Source organism: Salvelinus alpinus, chromosome 1 (genome assembly GCF_045679555.1).
Source record: "Salvelinus alpinus chromosome 1, SLU_Salpinus.1, whole genome shotgun sequence".
Classification (NCBI taxonomy): Eukaryota; Metazoa; Chordata; class Actinopteri; order Salmoniformes; family Salmonidae; genus Salvelinus; species Salvelinus alpinus.
The window spans coordinates 78,285,295-78,303,421 of record NC_092086.1 but is presented as its reverse complement, the minus strand read 5'-3'; the positions used below and the strand labels follow the sequence as shown (position 1 = coordinate 78,303,421).

At 43.0% G+C, this 18,127-nt stretch overlaps 1 protein-coding gene across 2 annotated transcripts in view; it reads right to left on the bottom strand.

Moving 5' to 3' along the window:
• Positions 1-18,127, bottom strand: part of igsf9bb (immunoglobulin superfamily, member 9Bb) — a 167,807-nt gene that overhangs the window by 109,932 nt on the left and 39,748 nt on the right. For both annotated transcript variants that reach the window (XM_071327189.1, XM_071327199.1), the window contains exon 2: positions 7,022-7,213. In XM_071327189.1, coding sequence (XP_071183290.1) covers positions 7,022-7,213 — 192 coding nt within the window. The remainder of the gene's footprint in view (positions 1-7,021; positions 7,214-18,127) is intronic.

The following is an 18,127-nucleotide window of genomic DNA, read 5'->3' as shown; positions in this document are numbered from 1 at the left end:
GGCAGTGTATCACATTGTTTATGAAGACAGTCAAATGCAGACATGACCCAAGTCGATGGTGTTTGAATTGAGGTCTCATTTAGGCCCAGAGTACGGCATGTGACAAACAGACTCTGTAGCTCCTAATGGAACAAGCCAAACACCAGTGATTAATGTTCCACTCTCGGACAAAGTGGAAATGCCATGCTGCCAGTACACACACCCTTTTCATTGGCTTGGGGTGGCTAAACGACACGACCCCGAAACAAAGACACACTCTGTTGGCACGACAGATGGAGGGCAGTCTCTCAACCAGAGGAAGTAGTGCCCCCTCAGTGCTCACTGTGGCAAAAAAAAGCACCAGCCCAATCTACAACGGGCACAACTCAGGCCACTGTGTGAATAAGAAATGGTATTGAACCCTAGCCTTGACACTGACCATCAATCTGTTCTGGCTCTGTTCCATCCTCACTGTGGGGGGCGGCCGTCAGTTAGCGAGCGACGACTAGAGCTTCGCAGTAGCACAAATTGAAAAAGGCCCCTGTTCTGTAGCTACTGCAGGGAGAAATTGGCGGAAGTGAGGACTGTCAAATGTAATTTGTACCAGGGTACGAGGAGCAGTCTAAAAACAGCACCAGGGAAGATTTTAAAGGAGCAGCATATATCCCTTGAAAGGTATTCCAAACAAAAAAGACACCTACCATCTAGAGATAAAGGCTGGAAGCTATTTTAGAAGATTGAAAATGGTTCTACCACCTGCAATTCTTTGTCCCTTGGCGCAGTAAAACACTGTCCATATGATTGGCATCTTTGATCGGGTAAAATGCTTTTAATAACAACCACATTCGAACGGAGACACAGGGGAGAGGGTCAAGAGCTTCAAGTTCTTCAGTGTCCACATCACTGAGGACTTAACATGGTCTTCTCACGCCAGCATAGTCGTGAAGAAGGCTGAAACAACTTGGCACCGCCCCTCAGATCCTTAGGAACTTTTACAGCTGCACCATCGAGAGCATCCTGACTGGTTGTATCACCGTCTGGTATGGCAACTGCACAGCCCTCGACCGGAATGTCCTACAGAGGGTGGTGGGGACAGCTCAGGGCATCACTGGGGGTGAGCTGCCAGCCATCCAGGACGTACATGCTAGGCAGTGTCTCAGAAAGGCATAAAAAATTGCCAAAGACTTCAGCCACCCGAGACATGGACTGTTCTCCATGCTCCCATCTGGCAGGCAGTCTCAGACCAACAGACTCTTAAAAAGCTTCAATCCCCTGGCCATAAGACTGTTAATTGGCTAACAACTGCTGCCCCCCCTCACACCTACGCTGCTGCTAAAATGATTATTGATTCCCATTACCATTAGTATCCATCCATTTATCCTGCTACATTATTACTCCTGTTTATTAGTATATTACCATAAGCATTTATATATTCCTGCTACCAGTCAACTTTCAGCCCTGTCTACATGTATATCCAACTATCACGCCTACACTTACACTGTTGCACACACACAAACTCACCACAATGCACACATCCACACACCACTTATGCTGCTGCCATACTGTTTACTGTTATTATATTTATCCTGCTACCAGTCACTTTCTCCTAATCCCTGCCTACATGCCTTACTTCTTGTGTAAAAAAAAATATACAATCAATGTATTTTTTATATTGAATAATACAATGTTCGGTAGGGCTTGCAAGTTAAGCATTTCACTGTACTTGTGCATGTGACAAATACAACTTTAAACTTGATAAAACTTGAAACAATCCCTTGGGGAATGAATTACCCATATAATAATACTTTTGTTGATTATGATTCTCTAAACGGGGATTTAGTTTGCAGCTTCAACCTAATAAAATAAGGAGCAATACATATGATCCATGCTGTGTCTCCAGAGTGCGGTGTACCCTGTTGTACAGTAGATGCTGATGTAACCTAACCGACAGAACTGCTCTGACTTTGGCCAGATGTAGAAATCCTCAGCCGCTCTCTAATTAACATTCACTGTCAGGACCGACCATAAAAATGGCATATCCTGCCCCTGGCGACGTCTGATACATTTTTAGGGTTTATTTTTGTTTTTTAAAACTGACATGCTCAGTAAAATGACCACATCCCCTTTCTGTCTCAGCTCCGTATCGATGCTGTAATGTTCCAGATTTAGAAGGGGGGAAAAAGTCCAAAGCACCTTTGACCCGTCACCTCTACCGATACACATCTTTGGTCTGGAGGATGCCTTTCCGCTTCTGTTTGAAGTGCAATGGCATAACACCTGGGTGGGTATTCTCCCACAACTGATTGTCCACAGCTTATTCAAGTCAGCACAGCTATTCTGAGAGATTGTCTGTTCTTTTCCCAAAGGCCAGTGATCGTCTGAAGGCTATTGATGAGTTTCAATGGCTTAATACAAATAAATAAAATGAGTTCAACAGAATATTTTTCTTATATACATGATTCAGACAAATAAAAAAAATCGCCTTTGAGGGAACACGTTTCTCGCTTGTTTCTCATGATTATATATTCCTTTCCTCTGCTCTTGTTCCCTGTCATTATAAAGAGTCCCGATTCACAGACACCACACCCAAGTGACTAGCTACTTGGCTGCTCAGTTAGCTATTCGGCTATAGTATTCCCCATTCTGCTACATAGCTGGATTATCGGTCATAATCATCTGTTTATAATACATTATAAAGAGGACATTCATAGCAACTGCCTCCGACTCCAAATCCGAAAGCTTTTGCTGTGGGAGCCCGGCTCTGCATTGTAAAGACGCTTCAACAGGAACCTCTTTATCTGATGCAGACTGCAGCTAATCTATTGACCAAATAGGGATTAGTGCGCTAATTATATATGGCATATTAACAGTATAATGCATCTAATGGGAGTGATGTCATTTCTACAGGATATAACTCAAAGGGAAGCGGATTGTTTTCTGATCCACTATGAACATGTACTGTGATCATTCCAGGATACTTTTTTTATAGTTAAAGAGGTCACCTAGAGTTGTTTATTATCCCGTTTTAAAGGAAGACACCCTTATTTCTTTACCATCATGATACATCAATCCATTTTATCAACAGGAATTTAAACATATTTAATTCCCATTCATTATATCTATTTACACCTGTCAAAAAACAACTTTATTATGTCATCCATTACTGTTAGTGTGCTTGTTCGCATAGTTAAAGCTCCTGTGGCAGTCAGTTAAGTGTTTCACAAGCAGCATCACACTTCTCGCACCTGAAGGCATATTTCTTACCAAACATTTGTTTCCCACTGTGGGTGTTAGGGGAGACAACCTCCCCTGGACTGCAGTGAAAATCCCAAACGTGCTCCCTCCTTACACACACTTGACCTTGTGAATCTGAAAGAACATTGGTCTCCGAACTTCATATGTCAATTTTTATTGACATACGAATGATAAGGGAGGGAAATGCAGAGTACCGGGATTTATTGTGCATTTGGAAAGTATTCAGACCCCTTCACCTTTTCCACATTTTACAGCCTTATTCTAAACTGGATTAAATTGTTTTTCCCCTCAACAATTTACACACAATACCCCATAACGACAAAGCAAAAGCTAAAAAAAAAAAAAAGATTTGGCAAAAAACATCAACTGAAAGATCACATTTACACAAGTATTCAGACCCTTTACTCAGCACTTTGTTGAAGCACCTTTGGCAGCGATTAGAGCCTCGAGTCTTCTTGGGTATAACGCTACAAGCTTGGCACCCCTGTATTTGGGGAGTTTTCCCCCATCCTCTCAAGCTCTGTCAGGTTGGATGGGGAGCGTCGCTGCACAGCTATTTTCAGTTCTCTCCAGAAATGTTCAACTGGGTTCAAGTCCGGGCTCTGGCTGGGCCACTCAAGGACAGTCAGAGACTTGTCCCGAAGCCTCTCCTGCGTTAGCTTGGCTGTGTGCTTAGGGTCGTTGTCCTGTTGGAAGGTGAACCTTCGATCCAGTCTGAGGTCGTGAGTGCTCTAGAGCAGTTTTTCATCAAGGATGTCTGTGCTTTGCTCCGTTCATCTTTCCCTCGATCCTGACTAGTCTCCCAGTACCTGCCGCTGAAAAACATCCCCACAGCAATATGCTGCTACCACCATGCTTCACGGTAGGGAGGGTGCCAGGTATCCTCCAGACGTGATTCTTGACATTCAGGCCAAAGAGTTCAATCTTGGTTTCATCAGACCAGAGAATCTTGTTCCTCATGGTCAGAGTCCTTTACGTGCCTTTTGGAAAACTCCAAGCAGGATGTCATGTGCCTTTTACTGGTGAGTGGCTTCCGTCTTCACTCTACCATAAAGGTCTGATTCGTGGAGTGCTGCAGAGATTGTTGTCCTTCTGGAAGGTTCTCCCATTTCCACAGAGGAACTCTGGAGCTCAGTCAGAGTGACCATTGGGTTCTTAGTCACCTCCCTGACCAAGGCCCTTCTCCCCCGATTGCTCAGTTTGGCCAGGCAGACTCTAAGAAGAGTCTTGGTGGTTCCAAACTTCTTCCATTTAAGAATGGGGGTGGCAGGTAGCCTAGCGGTTAGAGTGTTGGGCCAGTAACCGAAATGTTGCTGGATCGAAACCACGAGCTGACAAGGTAAAAATCTGTAGTTATGGCCCTGAACAAGGCAGTTAACGCACTCTTCCCCAGTAGGTTGTCATTGTAAATAATAATTTGTTCTTAACTGACTTGCCTAGTTAAATAAAGGTTAAATAAAATAAAAAAGGTCACTGTGTTCTTGGGGACGTTCAATGATGGAGACATTTTTGGTGCCCTTCCCCAGATCTGTGCCTCGACACAATCCTGTCTCGGAGCTCTACGGACAATTCCTTTAACCTCACGGCATAGTTTTTACTTTGACATGCACTGTCAACCTTGGAACTCTATATAGACAGGTGTGTGCCTTTCCAAATCATGTCCAATCAATTGAATTTATCACAGGTGGACTCCAATCAAGTTGTAGAAACATCTCAAGGTTGATCAATGGAAACAGGATGCACCTGAGCTAAATTTCGAGTCTCATAGCAAAGGCTCTGAATACTTACGTAAATAAGGTATTTATGTTTTATAATTTTAATTAATCTGCAAACATTTCCCCAAAACAATTTTTACTTCGTCATTATGGGGTATTGTGTGTAGATTGATAAGGAAAAACATGTATTTAATACATTTTTAGAATAGGCCATTATGGTCAAATAAAAGTCAAAGGGTCTGAATACTGCAGGTGTTGCAGGTGGAGGCGTTACCTGCTAGACCAGCCTTGGGCAGAAATTCAGAGTAAATATTTTAGACAATTACTACTGTAAGTAAAGAGGCTACATACAGTTGAAGTCAGAAGTTTACATACACCTTAGCCAAATACATTTAAACTCAGTTTTCACAATTCCTGACATTTAATCAGAGTAAAAATTCCCTGTCTTAGGTAAGTTAGGATCGCCACTTTATTTTAAGAATGTGAAATGTCAGAATAATAGTAGAGAGAATTATTTATTTCAGCTTCTATTTCTTTCATCACATTCTCAGTGGGTCAGAAGTTTACATACACTCAATTAGAATTTGGTAGCATTGCCTTTAAATTGTTTAACTTGGGTCAAACGTTTTGCGTAGCCTTCCACAAGCTTCCCACAATAAGTTGGGTGAATTTTGGCCCATTCCTCCTGACAGAGCTGGTGTAACTGAGTCAGGTTTGTAGGCCTCCTTGCTCGCACACCCTTTTTCAGTTCTGCCCACAAATTTTCTATAGGATTGAGGTCAGGGCTTTGTGATGGCCACTCCAATACCTTGACTTTGATGTTCTTAAGCCATTTTGCCACAACTTTGGAAGTCATTGTCTTGGGGTCATTGTCCATTTGGAAGACCCATTTGCGACCAAGCTTTAACTTCCTGACTGATGTCTTGAGATGTTGCTTCAATATATCCACATCATGTTCCATCCTCATGATGCCATCTATTTTGTGAAGTGCACCAGTCCCTCCTGCAGCAAAGCACCCCCACAACATGATGCTGCCACCCCTGCGCTTCATGGTTGGGATGGTGTTCTTCGGCTTGCAAGCATCCCCCTTTTTCCTCCAAACATAACGATGGTCATTATGGCCAAACGGTTCTGTTTTTGTTTCATCAGACCAGTGGACATTTCTCCAAAAAGTATGATCTTTGTCCCCATGTGCAGTTGCAAACAGTAGTCTGGCTTTTTTATGGCGGTTTTGGAGCAGTGGCTTCTTCCTTGCTGAGCGTCCTTTCAGGTTATGTCCATATAGGACTCATTTTACTGTGGATATAGATACTTTTGTACCTGTTTCTTCCAGCATCTTCACAAGGTCCTTTGCTGTTGTTCTGGGATTGATTTGCACTTTTCGCACCAAAGTATGTTCATCTCTAGGAGACAGAACGTGTCTCTTCCTGAGCGGTATGACGGCTGCGTGGTCCCATGGTGTTTATACTTGCTTACTATTGTTTGTACAGATGAACGTGGTACCATCAGGCGTTTGGAAATTGCTCCCAAGGATGAACCAGACTTATGGAGGTCTACAATTTGTTTTCTGAGGTCTTGGCTGATTTCTTTTGATTTTCCCATGATGTCAAGCAAAGAGGCACAGAGTTTTAAGGTAGGCCTTGAAATACATCCACAGGTACACCTCCAAATGACTCAAATTATGTCAATTAGCCTATCAGAAGCTTCTATAGCCATGACATAATTTTCTAAGCTGTTTAAAGGCACAGTCAACTTAGTGTATGTAAACTTCTGACCCACTGGAATTGTGATACAGTGAATTATAAGTGAAATAATCTGTCTGTAAACAATTGTTGGAAAAATTACTTGTGTCATGCACAAAGTAGATGTCCTAACCGACTTGCCAAAACTATAGTTTGTTAATAAGAAATTTGTGGAGTGGTTGAAAATCTAGTTTTAATGACTCCAACCTAAGTGTATGTAAACTTCCGACCTTAACTGTAGGTGTACAAAATTACATTGGTTTTGTCAATGCCAAAATGACTTTGACACCCATGGTTTGGGCTAATAAAGAGGGAGAGGTGTCCTATTACCGGCATACTCCGGGCCCACATGAGGCGGGTAGAAGCGGAAGTTAATGAAGAAGGGGATGGGCACGCCGAACTTGAACCACTCCACCACGTAGGGCTGGCCATTCAGCGGGTAGGCCACATCGCATCCCAGGATGACATTCTCTCCAGCGCGCACCGTCACAAACTGGGGCTCCTCTCGCACGCCGTGGGCACCTGTGAAACGGAGAGGGGGAGTGAATTGTGAGTATCTAGTAAACAGCTAGGGACGTTACTTAATTGTGGTGAAATAACCAACCGAAAGCAACCTAGAAGCAAGAGAGTCATCTTTCATTAGCAGATCATCTACATTGTGTCTTAGAGTGCCAGCATCAACCACAAACATGTTGTTTGTTTTTCACATCGAGAAATGTAAATTAGAAAGCCTTCTTGAAAAATGTTAATGAAGTACAATAATCACAAAACAAAACATGATATACACGGTGGTACATCTTAAAAAAAAAAAAAGGGGACCCAACCTAAACAACACTGAAAGGATTATGGAACCGTATTCAACCATGGCTTCTTTTCAGTTGGAATATCATCCATTTTAGTAGCCTCTTCCACTTCCACCAACCTGGTTTACTTTTCTCTCACATAGAGCAGCCTGTTTTTGATGACAAAGAATCATGAACTATGGGTGTCATTATTCAAGGTGGCGACAACAAATTCTATCCTGAGCCAAGACCAATAGTACGAGGAATGAAAGATAAAGGTCATAACTCTGTGAGTGGAAAGCAAACAAAAACAGTGCACTTTGTCTTGACACTATATTCCCTAGCTGCCGTTACATGAGGCTTACTACGAGTCAGACAGTCTGTACGTTTATTTACTGCACTTTCATTACATGTCCTAGACTTTGATGGAACATATCTCAACTGCCTTATTGACAATACATAATTCTGCAGACACAGACTGAGGACTTGATGTTGTTGGTTTACTACGATGAAGCTTTGTGTCCACATGTTGACCACAGGGCTATCCGTTCTACCAGAGCATTGATCCTCTACTAATTCACGCACGGCTTGGCTTTACAACCGGAAGAGAAGTGTGCTTTCATTTTACCAGTCAATACAGCTAATTAAATGGTGCTCTGCTCACCCCCGTGGCCCATAGGGATGCTGGGGATTATTGGGTTTGTCTTTATGAGGATGACCCACTGCCAGTGTACTGCTATAGGAATGTGCTACGTCCTTGGTGCCCTCCAGCCGTTGTATGCTGGTTTTTGTTTCGCCCTGATACTTGATCATTGATCAGTTATTGTAACTTAATGACCAATGTCTCACCAACTCTTCATTTCCGCTACTGGGAGGGGGGAAATGAACTGCCTGGCTAGAGTAGGTACGCCTATAGTCAGTACGCCTAGCAAGAACCTCTGTGAATAGGACAAATCAAATACAAAGATTGTGGATAAATGAAGATAGTTCACTCAGTCAGGCCTTTTACAGTTGAAAAAAGGTGGAGTGTCTCGCTTCCTCTTCCATCTCTGTCAGCGAGCAGCAGAGACAGTGATGCTTGTAAACCTTCACACATCACATTCTGCACTACTGCATGCAAACAGTAGGGTGAAAGAAGGCCAGCAACCAGGAAAACTAAGTGAAGGACACTTGTTGAGAAATCAATCCTAACACCAGATATATTGTATATACAGTGCCTTCAGAAAGTATTCATCCCCCTTGACTTATTCCACTTTGTTGTGTTAGTCTTTAAGAGCTTTGGACACCTGAATTGTACAATATTTGCACATTATTATTTTAAAAATTCTTTAAGCTCTATCAAATTGGTTGTAGATCAATGCTAGACCACCATTTTCAAGTCATGCCATAGATTTTCAAACAGATTTAAGTCAAAATTGTAACTCGACCACTCAGGAATATGTACTCAAAAGATATACGTTACAATTACTTAACTCACGTTTACAGCAAGAGGCGCAATTTCATGGGTGTGAACCAAAGGAAAACTGCACAAGCTTTTCAAGTGCATATTAAGCCCCTATTCAGACTCATGAAAAGCTTCAACAGTCACCTTGGCTGGAGGTCAACATTAAATAATAGCTTAATTGGCTTAATTACCTCACTTTGCACTCAACAGAGGATGGTTATCATATAATTACGTTGCATTCGTCTAATTCTACATTGAAAGCAAAACAGCTTCATTTCGGGCAGTTGGAGGATGTTCAAAACCCTGTACTACAGTACAGAGAAATCAGGCACTTACATTGAACACTATTAACATTACAACAGTCATATTTACAGTTACCAAAACATTGCTGTAATGTTGGATGGTGGTTTGCTATATGGATCTGTGTGTGTGTATTCTTCATTGCTTGGCGCCGGAAGAGGCAGATAATAAATGGGGGCTGAGGGAAAGCACTGCTCCCAGCAGTGTGTCCCCACACATATACCCAGGGCCTAGAAAGAGACTCTCCCTGCCTCCTCTACCTAGCCCAGCGCTATGTGTTGATTGGCTGCTGGTGACATCACCAGAGAGCGAAAACAGGCCCCTGGAAGGTATGACTTCACTGTTTATACTGATTAGAGGGAGGGAGAGAGGGAGGAAAACGAGAGGTAATCATCTCCTCAGTAAGCAAAATCTCCAGGATTTTTACAAAGAATGACACAGTGGAATGGTCAAATGCTTTAATCTCTGAGCTGCAGGAGGGGAGAGTACTGCATATCCTTCCAAAGATGTTCACCGACCGCATATAGAGGGGGGCTCTAATGTTTGAGCACGGTGCGGTCTGTCTGTCAAGAAGATTCACCGATCGGAGAGAACAGATGAGACAGTCCTGCAATCATCCATTTAAAGCTGCAAAGAATTCATGCACATCATCAGTGACTTTAGCACACAAATTCAAGGAATACCACTAAAATTACTAATCTAACTGACAAGCCACTCATTTTTGTTACTCCAACGTTCTATCACTCTCGGCTGTAAGGTCGACATTTGGACAGCGGTCACTCAACGGTGTTTCTGTTTGAAGTCAATGAGCCAACCCAAATGTTCTTTATCAGTCTCTAACCATTTTTTGAGTACATTATGTCATTATATCAATAACTATTTATCCAGCACACCATTCATTTCTGAACAGAGCATGTGAGCGGAGTGTGCCCAATTTGACTGGAGCGTGGAGCGAGAATCCCAAAGGCTGGAGTGTCGGCCTTCTCGCCCACTCCAATTTCGCTCCAGTAGCACTCACTTCACGAGCTCAGGGCATGCCCCTGCTGTAGGCTATACCTCAGTAAGCAGTAAGAACTCTACAAATGAATTCAAAAGTCACTAACAAGTAATGTTTTGTTTAATGTGTATTTAATTCAAAGTCACAGCCTATATGCGCAATTTATAAACTATAACGATTAAATACAATGAAAATGTTTAAATGCTGAGCACTTTGTCCCTACCAGCTTATTGTGTCGCATTCGCAAATGCTTCACAATGCATTTCGTTTTAGGCTATAGCCTTGAAATAATATACTCTGACCTATTTAGAGTGCTTATATGCTGTTTAATATGAGATGTAGCCTATTTGAAATGATGTTTGCTTCTTACATTCACATTTTCATGTTTATTCAAATACTTTTCATTCAAATCCGTATGGTTTTGTTTCAATACTTAAAAACCAATTGGTAGTTCCAGGTAGTCACAAAAATAGATGGGTGTTGGTTAAATTGTGATTTTAATTAATGGAGCAAATTTGCAGTGGGAGTTTTTTTCCTGTGATTGCAGAGCGGTAGGAAAGGACATGGAGCACCGGAACACTCCATGAGCGATGGGCGGGATTTCCAACCGCTCAACTCACATGCTCTGCTTCTGAACTGTCACTGAACTGTGCCTGAAGTTTTAAGCACCCTCAATCACACTCCTCGAGAGATTAGAAGTATATATTAAATATGCAGCAAGTGTAACAGGGTCAGGATTGCCCTGTTACAAGAAGTAAGTCATTTTAAGTGTTGCTACTGTGTTGAATGTGCTCTGGGACTGATGTTTGTCTGGTTATTTTCAGGTTAACAAGCTGATTGAGCACACCTGTGCCCATCCCTTTAATCCTGACCTTGTTATGCAAGACTTTCCAAACTCACTGAGCGGTACCATAGTCGAATACTAAAGTCCATTAGCTAGCTTGCACTGAATATAAAGAATGATTCATTTCAGGAAGCAGAAATAAATCGTAGATTGCAGAGAAGTTGAGCTGAAATGTAAACTCTACAATCTACAGAAAATACTTTGGTTTGGATGTTTCAAAAAGAAAGAAAATTAAGTATGTATTAACGTAAAAATGTTCAACCAATTTGATGATGGAGCACAGTCAAAATCTATTCATCTAGAATACCCCAAAGGGAAGTAAAACTTATTAAAAATGGCTTCCTTATTACCGAACCCAAAACTGCCAGAGGAGTCGTGCCAGCCAATAGAGTTACTTTTTACAGGCTGAGCACTTGAATATCAAATAAAGCACGAAGCAGTTTTAGCTCAATAAAGGGAAAATGTGCAAAACCACGCACACTGGATTCATTGTGCCTGACTGTCCGATTATCACTTGCAGGGAGAAGGAATCCAGTGGGACACGCCATGAAAGGGAATCAGATGTGAAACAGTCCGTTTGCGGTGTTGAACTTGTCCAGTTCATCAAATGGGAAGGAAACTGGGCAATTTAATATGCAATTGCTTCGCCTTGGCAGCTCATCTGTCTTTGTCAAATTGAAGGCTCTGCCTGGTCAACCCGTACAGCCTTTACTGTGATGCAGCCTCCACAGATGTCAGGGATTTCGTACTTCTTGCGCTTAGCGGAGCAGAGCTATTGTGAAGGAAGTTGTCAAGGAAGTGAGTTTGTTTATACAGGACGTACTGCCCCCACCTACCGTGACAATCATGTCAATTCGGAGTTATACGGAGCCCTCCGTAATGTTACAAAATTTGTGAGGTGCATGGGGATGCGGCACGGAGCTCGATTTGGCCTCTGCATGCCTCCGTAGGCAACGCAATTACGTCACACCCTCCATACGAAGCCCCTGAACACATTTTTGGATCAAGCATAAATTGGCTTTTACAAGATCACTATCAAAAACCCAAATATCATGGTGGCTTGAGAAACTAATGAAGCGTAGCGGGAAGGGCAGGATTTGATCTACTTCGGCTCACATGCCCTCCAACGAGTATCACTCACTAATTTTCAATTCAAAGGAGACCCTGCCGGGATGCACAGAGAGCATCTAATCCCTCCACCATTACTGCTGCAGTGTAGTCATGGCTATATTATCATGCTATGCATTTATGTCTATCCAAGTCTACATAGCAAAAGAAAACGGTAATGTGCTGCTTGTAACATCACAGTGAGTTATGATACCTGTGAGATACATTCACAGGGCCAAGTGAGAGATTGTTCTTTGAGTTACGGTTTGATAGTACCTTAGAGGAAACCTTGAGTTGAGTCTGTCTTGTGTACACGGCTTGCTAGCAGTCGGTCTCTCTGCAGAGCTTCACCCCTGCTACACTGGCTTTGCCCCGTTGCCAACTACCCCAGAATGGATAGCCCTAGTTCATACAGTTGAAGTCAGAAGATTACATATACTTAGGTTGGAGTCATTAAAACTTGTTTTTCAACCACCGGCAGGATAGAACAGCGGCATCTGGTAAGACAAGGGGCGGCGGTCTACGTATTTTTGTACACAACAGTTGGTGCACGATATCTAAGGAAGTCTCGAGCTTTTGCTCGAGGGTAGGGTAGGGTTTCTCATGATAAGCTGCAGACCACATTATCTACCGAGAGACTTTTCATCTATATTCGTTGTAGCTGTTTACATACCACCACAGTATTCTACCATAAGCAAACAAGAAAACGCTCACCCAGAGGTGGCGCTCCTAGTGGCCGGGGACTTTAATGCAGGGAAACTTAAATCAGTTTTACCAAATTTCTATCATCATGTTAAATGTGCAACCAATGGGAAAAGAACTCTGGACCACCTATACTCCACACACAGAGATACATACAAAGCTCTCCCTCACCCTCCATTCGGCAAATCTGACCATAATTCCATCCTCCTGATTCCTGGTTACAAGCTAAAATTTAAGCAGGAAGCACCAGTGACTATATCAATAAAAAAGTGGTCAGATGAAGCAGATGCTAAACTACAGGACTGTTTCACTAGCACCGACTGGAATATGTTCCGGGAATCCTTGAATGGCATTGAGGAGTACACCACATCTGTCACTGGCTTCATCAATAAGTGCATCGATGACATCGTCCCCACAGTGACCGTACGTACATACCCCAACCAGAAGCCATGGATTACAGGCAGCATCCGCACTAAGCTGAAGGCTAGAGCTGCCGCTTTCAAGGAGCGGGACTCTAACCCGGAAGCTTATAAGAAATCCCGCTATGCCCTCAGATGAACCATCAAACAGGCAAAGCGTCAATACAGGACTAAGATCGAGTCGTACTACACCGGCTCTTACGTTCGTCGGATGTGCCAGGGCCTGCAAACCATTACAGAATACAAAGGGATCCACAGCCGAGAGCTGCGCAGTGACACAAGCCTACCAGATGAGCTAAACTACTTCAATGCTCGCTTCGAGGCAAGTAACACTGAAACATGCATGAGAGCACCAGCTGTACCGGAAGACTGTGTGATCACGCTCTCCGCACCCAATGTGAGTAAGACCTTTAGACAGATCAACATTCACAAGGCCGCAGGGCCAGACGGATTACCAGCACGTGTACTGCAAGTATGCGCTGACCAACTAGCAAGTGTCTTCACTGACATTTTCAACCTCTCCCTGTCTGAGTCTGTAATACCAACATGTTTTAAGCAGACCAGCATAGTGCCTGTGTCCAAGAACACTAAGGTAACCAGCCTAAATGACTACCGACCCGTAGCACTCACATCTATAGTCATGAAGTGCTTTGAAAGGCTGGTCATGGCTCACATCAACACCATCATCCCAGAAACCCTAGACCCTCTCCAATTTGCCTACCACCCCAACAGATCCACAGATGATGCAGTCTCTAGTGTACTCCACACTGCCCTTTCCCACCTGGACAAAAGGAACACCTATGTGAGAATGCTATTCATTGACTACAGCTCAGCGTTTAACACCACAGTGCCCTCAAAGCTCATCAATAAGCAAAGGACCCGGGGACTAAACACCTCCCTCTGCAACTGGATCCTGGACTTCCTGACGGGCCGCCCCCATGTGGTAAGGGTAGGTAACAACACATCCGCCCCGCTGATCCTCAACACAGGGGCCCCTCAGGGGTGCGTGCTCAGCCCCTCCTGTACTCCCTGTTCACTCATGACTGCACGGCCAGGCACGACTCCAACACCATCATTACATTTTCAGATGACACAACAGTGGTAGGCCTGATCACCGACAACAACGAGACAGCCTATAGGGAGTAGGTCAGAGACCTGGCCGTGTGGTGCCAGGACAACAACCTCTCCCTCAACGTGATCAAGACAAAGGAGATGATTGTGGACTACAGGAAAAAGAGGGCCGAGCACGCCGCCATTCTCATCAACGGGGCTGAAGTGGAGCAGGTTGAGAGCTTCAAGTTCCTTGGTGTCCACATCACTAACAAACTATCATGGTCCAAGCACACCATGACAGTCGTGAAGCAGGCACGACAAAGCCTATTCCCCCTCAGGAAACTAAAAAGATTTGGCATGGGTCCTCAGATTCTCAAAAGGTTCTACAGCTGCACTATCGAGAGCATCCTGACTGGTTGCATCACAGCCTGGTATGGCAACTGCTCGGCCTCCGACTGCAAGGCACTACAGAGGGTAGTGCGAACGGCCCAGTACATCACTGGGCCAAGCTTCCTGCCATCCAGGACCGCTACACCAGGCGGTGCCAGAGGAAGGCCCTAAAAATTTTCAAAGACTCCAGCCACCCTAGTCATAGACTGTTCTATGACTAGGGTGGTATTGATGGTATTGATGCTCATTATCTCTGCCCTAACAACTTCGCTAATAAAAATTGACACTCTTTTTCAGTGCTCCTTTGCTCTTCGAATGTGGACAGATCGTATCTCACATAAGCGCCTATAAATAACCATAGTAATAACCGCAGAGTAGCATGTTAGCGTTGATGGACCTCAAATTACGAAGGAGAGGAGGAAGCACAACTCAGCCACTCAGCGTCGATTAGCATTTTAGTGCCCAATGAGCGGCTGCTCGTTTGTGCGGCTTGATTGCTTCACCTTAACCAGTTCACCGCTTCTGCAGGGGCATCCTTTATGATGGATATTGCTTCTGACAGCTCTGTTAATGCTATCTCCTTGGCCCTCTTCCCTCCACTTCGCCCCTGCCATCTCATTCCACTATAATGCTTTTATATGGTGTGCATGACTTTGCAGTTGCCCTGTTGATTCATGGTGGCTTACAATTCTCGGGGGACCTTGGTCACTCTGTTGATACTGAGTAAAACAAACTATGTTATTGGACTAAGGTCAGACAAAGGGGTTGTTAATAGTTCAGGAAAGGGTGCTTGTGCTGGTTTCTAAGCTTTACTGACCATCTGAAACTTTACAGTAAAGTCAGCAGGTCAGAAAACACTGCAGCAAAGGAGAATTGAATTGAGATAAACAGTATGTTGAAAAAGTTTGACAGTAAAATAGTAATCTTACTCCCCACTCGAATTTGCATCCAGTGCTATTTATCACAATCAAGCTTTGGGAATCGCAGGCTGTGAACAGTATACCATAAACTGCAGATGAATGTTAAGGCTTGGGATAGTTGAGACGGCATGCACAATACCAAAGCATCGTTGAAAACATGTTTTTATAAATGTTAGCAAATTGATTGAAAATGAAATACATAAATATCTAAATTACATAAGCATTCACACCCGAGTCAATACTTTGTAGAGCACATTTGGCAGCGATTTACAGCTGTGAGTATGTAATCGCTGTTGGCTGTTGATCATTGCTAGACATCCGTTTCCAAGTCTTGCCATAGATTTTCAAGCCAATTTAAGTCAAAACTGTAACTAGGCCTTGTGTTTTAGGTTATTGTCCTGATTCACAATTCAAAAAGGCAATCGCACATTTGAGCAATCTTTTTTGCAGGTGCATAGTAACAGTTGGACAAGATGAGGGAAAAAGGAAACCGCACACTGTCCTTGATAGTATCACTGATCTATAATAAGCTTACGTATCAGCCTCACGGCTTCATCAGAGCTTTTGTGAGTTTTTTAAAATTAGCACCCTTATGTAGACCTAGCTCCACTCACATCCGTTCCACACATCGAAAGGGGTTGGAGGAGAAGAAAAAACAAATAGGTACTACTAAATATATCAAATGCATTTCATAAATATTCGAAAAAAGTGTGTAAATAAGACGTATTAAACACGTCTGTAAAACCACAATGAGGACATAGACCTACCGAGCAAGTTTTCATAAATCATTGGGTACAATGTAAGAAAAACAGAGTCATCTGAAATAGGGGCATAATTCATGTTCAAATTCATAACATTCATAGGCATTTCATCATTAAGACCTTTAGGAAATAATGTCTGGAGGGTGAAAATCGCAGTATTGTTAATATCACCTCCCCTGTCTGATATCTTAACTTTCTCTATGCCACAAAATCTAAAAAGGTAGAAATGTCATGTTTTAGGTCATTAAAATGTACTGCGACTGGATAATCCCTGTTGTTTCTCCTGATTGAACTTTTATGTTCACTGATTCTCTGTTTGAGAGAACGAGAGGTTTTACTTACATAGCACATGGACATTAAATAATGTAAATAACATTGGCGGTGGAGTGTCTTATTTACATACTTTATTCGAATATTTATGAAATGCATATTGTTATATTTAGTAGCACCTATTTGTTTTTTCTTTGCCTCCAACCCCTTTCGATGCGTGGAACGGGTGCAAAAAAAAAAAATTATCACAAAAGCTCTGATGAAGGCTGTGAGGCCGATACGTAAGCTTATGCTGGTTGATGTTTGTATCAAGAGGAAATTATTGATTCTTCAAGAGCAGTGTGCGGTTTCCTTTTCCCCTCAGGTTATTGTCCTGATGAAAGGGGAATTAATCTCCCAGTGTCTGGTAGAAAACAGACTGAACCAGGTTTTCCTCTAGCATTTGCCTGTGCTTAGCCCCATTATGTTTCTTTATCCTGAAAAACTCCCCAGTCCTTAATGATTACAAGCATAGCCATAACACAATGCAGCCACTACTATGCCCAAACATAACACTTTGTATTGAGGACAAAAAGTGAATTGCTTTGCAACATTGTTTTTGCAATATTATACTGAACAAAAATATAAACACAACATGGAACAATTTCAAATATTTGACTGAGTTACAGTTCATATAAGGAAATCAGTAAATTTAAATGAATTCACGAGGACCTAAACTATGGATTTCACATTACTGTGAATACAGATATGCATCTGTTGGTCACAGGTACCTTAAAAAAAGGTAGGGGCATGGAACAGAAAACCAATCAGTATCTAGTGTGACCACCATTTGCCTCATGCAGCATGATATATCTCCTTCACAGAAAGTTGACCAGGCTATTGATTGTAGCCTGTGGAATGTTATCCCACTCCTCATCAATGACTGTGCAAAGTTGCTGGATATTGGCAGAAACTGGAACACCCTGTCATACAAGCCAATCCAGAGCATCCCAAACTTGCTCAATTGGTGACATGTCTGGTGAGTATGCAGGTCATGGAAGAACTGGGACATTTACAGCTTCCAGGAATTGTGTACAGATCCTTGCAACATGGGGCCGTGCATTATCATGCTAAAACATGAGGTGATGGTGGCGGATGAATGGCACGACAATGGTCCTCAGGATATCTCTGTGCATTAAAATTGCCATAGATAAAATTGTGTTCATTGTCCATAGCTTATGCCTGCCCTTACCTTAACCCCACCGCCACCATGGGGCACTCGGCTCACAACATTGACATCAGCAAACCACTCGCCCACACGATGCCATACACGTGGTCTGCGGTTGTGAGGCCGGTTGGACGTACTGCCAAATTCTCTAAAACGACGTGGGGGGCAACTTATGGTAGAGAAATGAACATTAAATTGTCTGACAACAGCTCTGGTGGACATTCCTGCAGCCAGCATGCC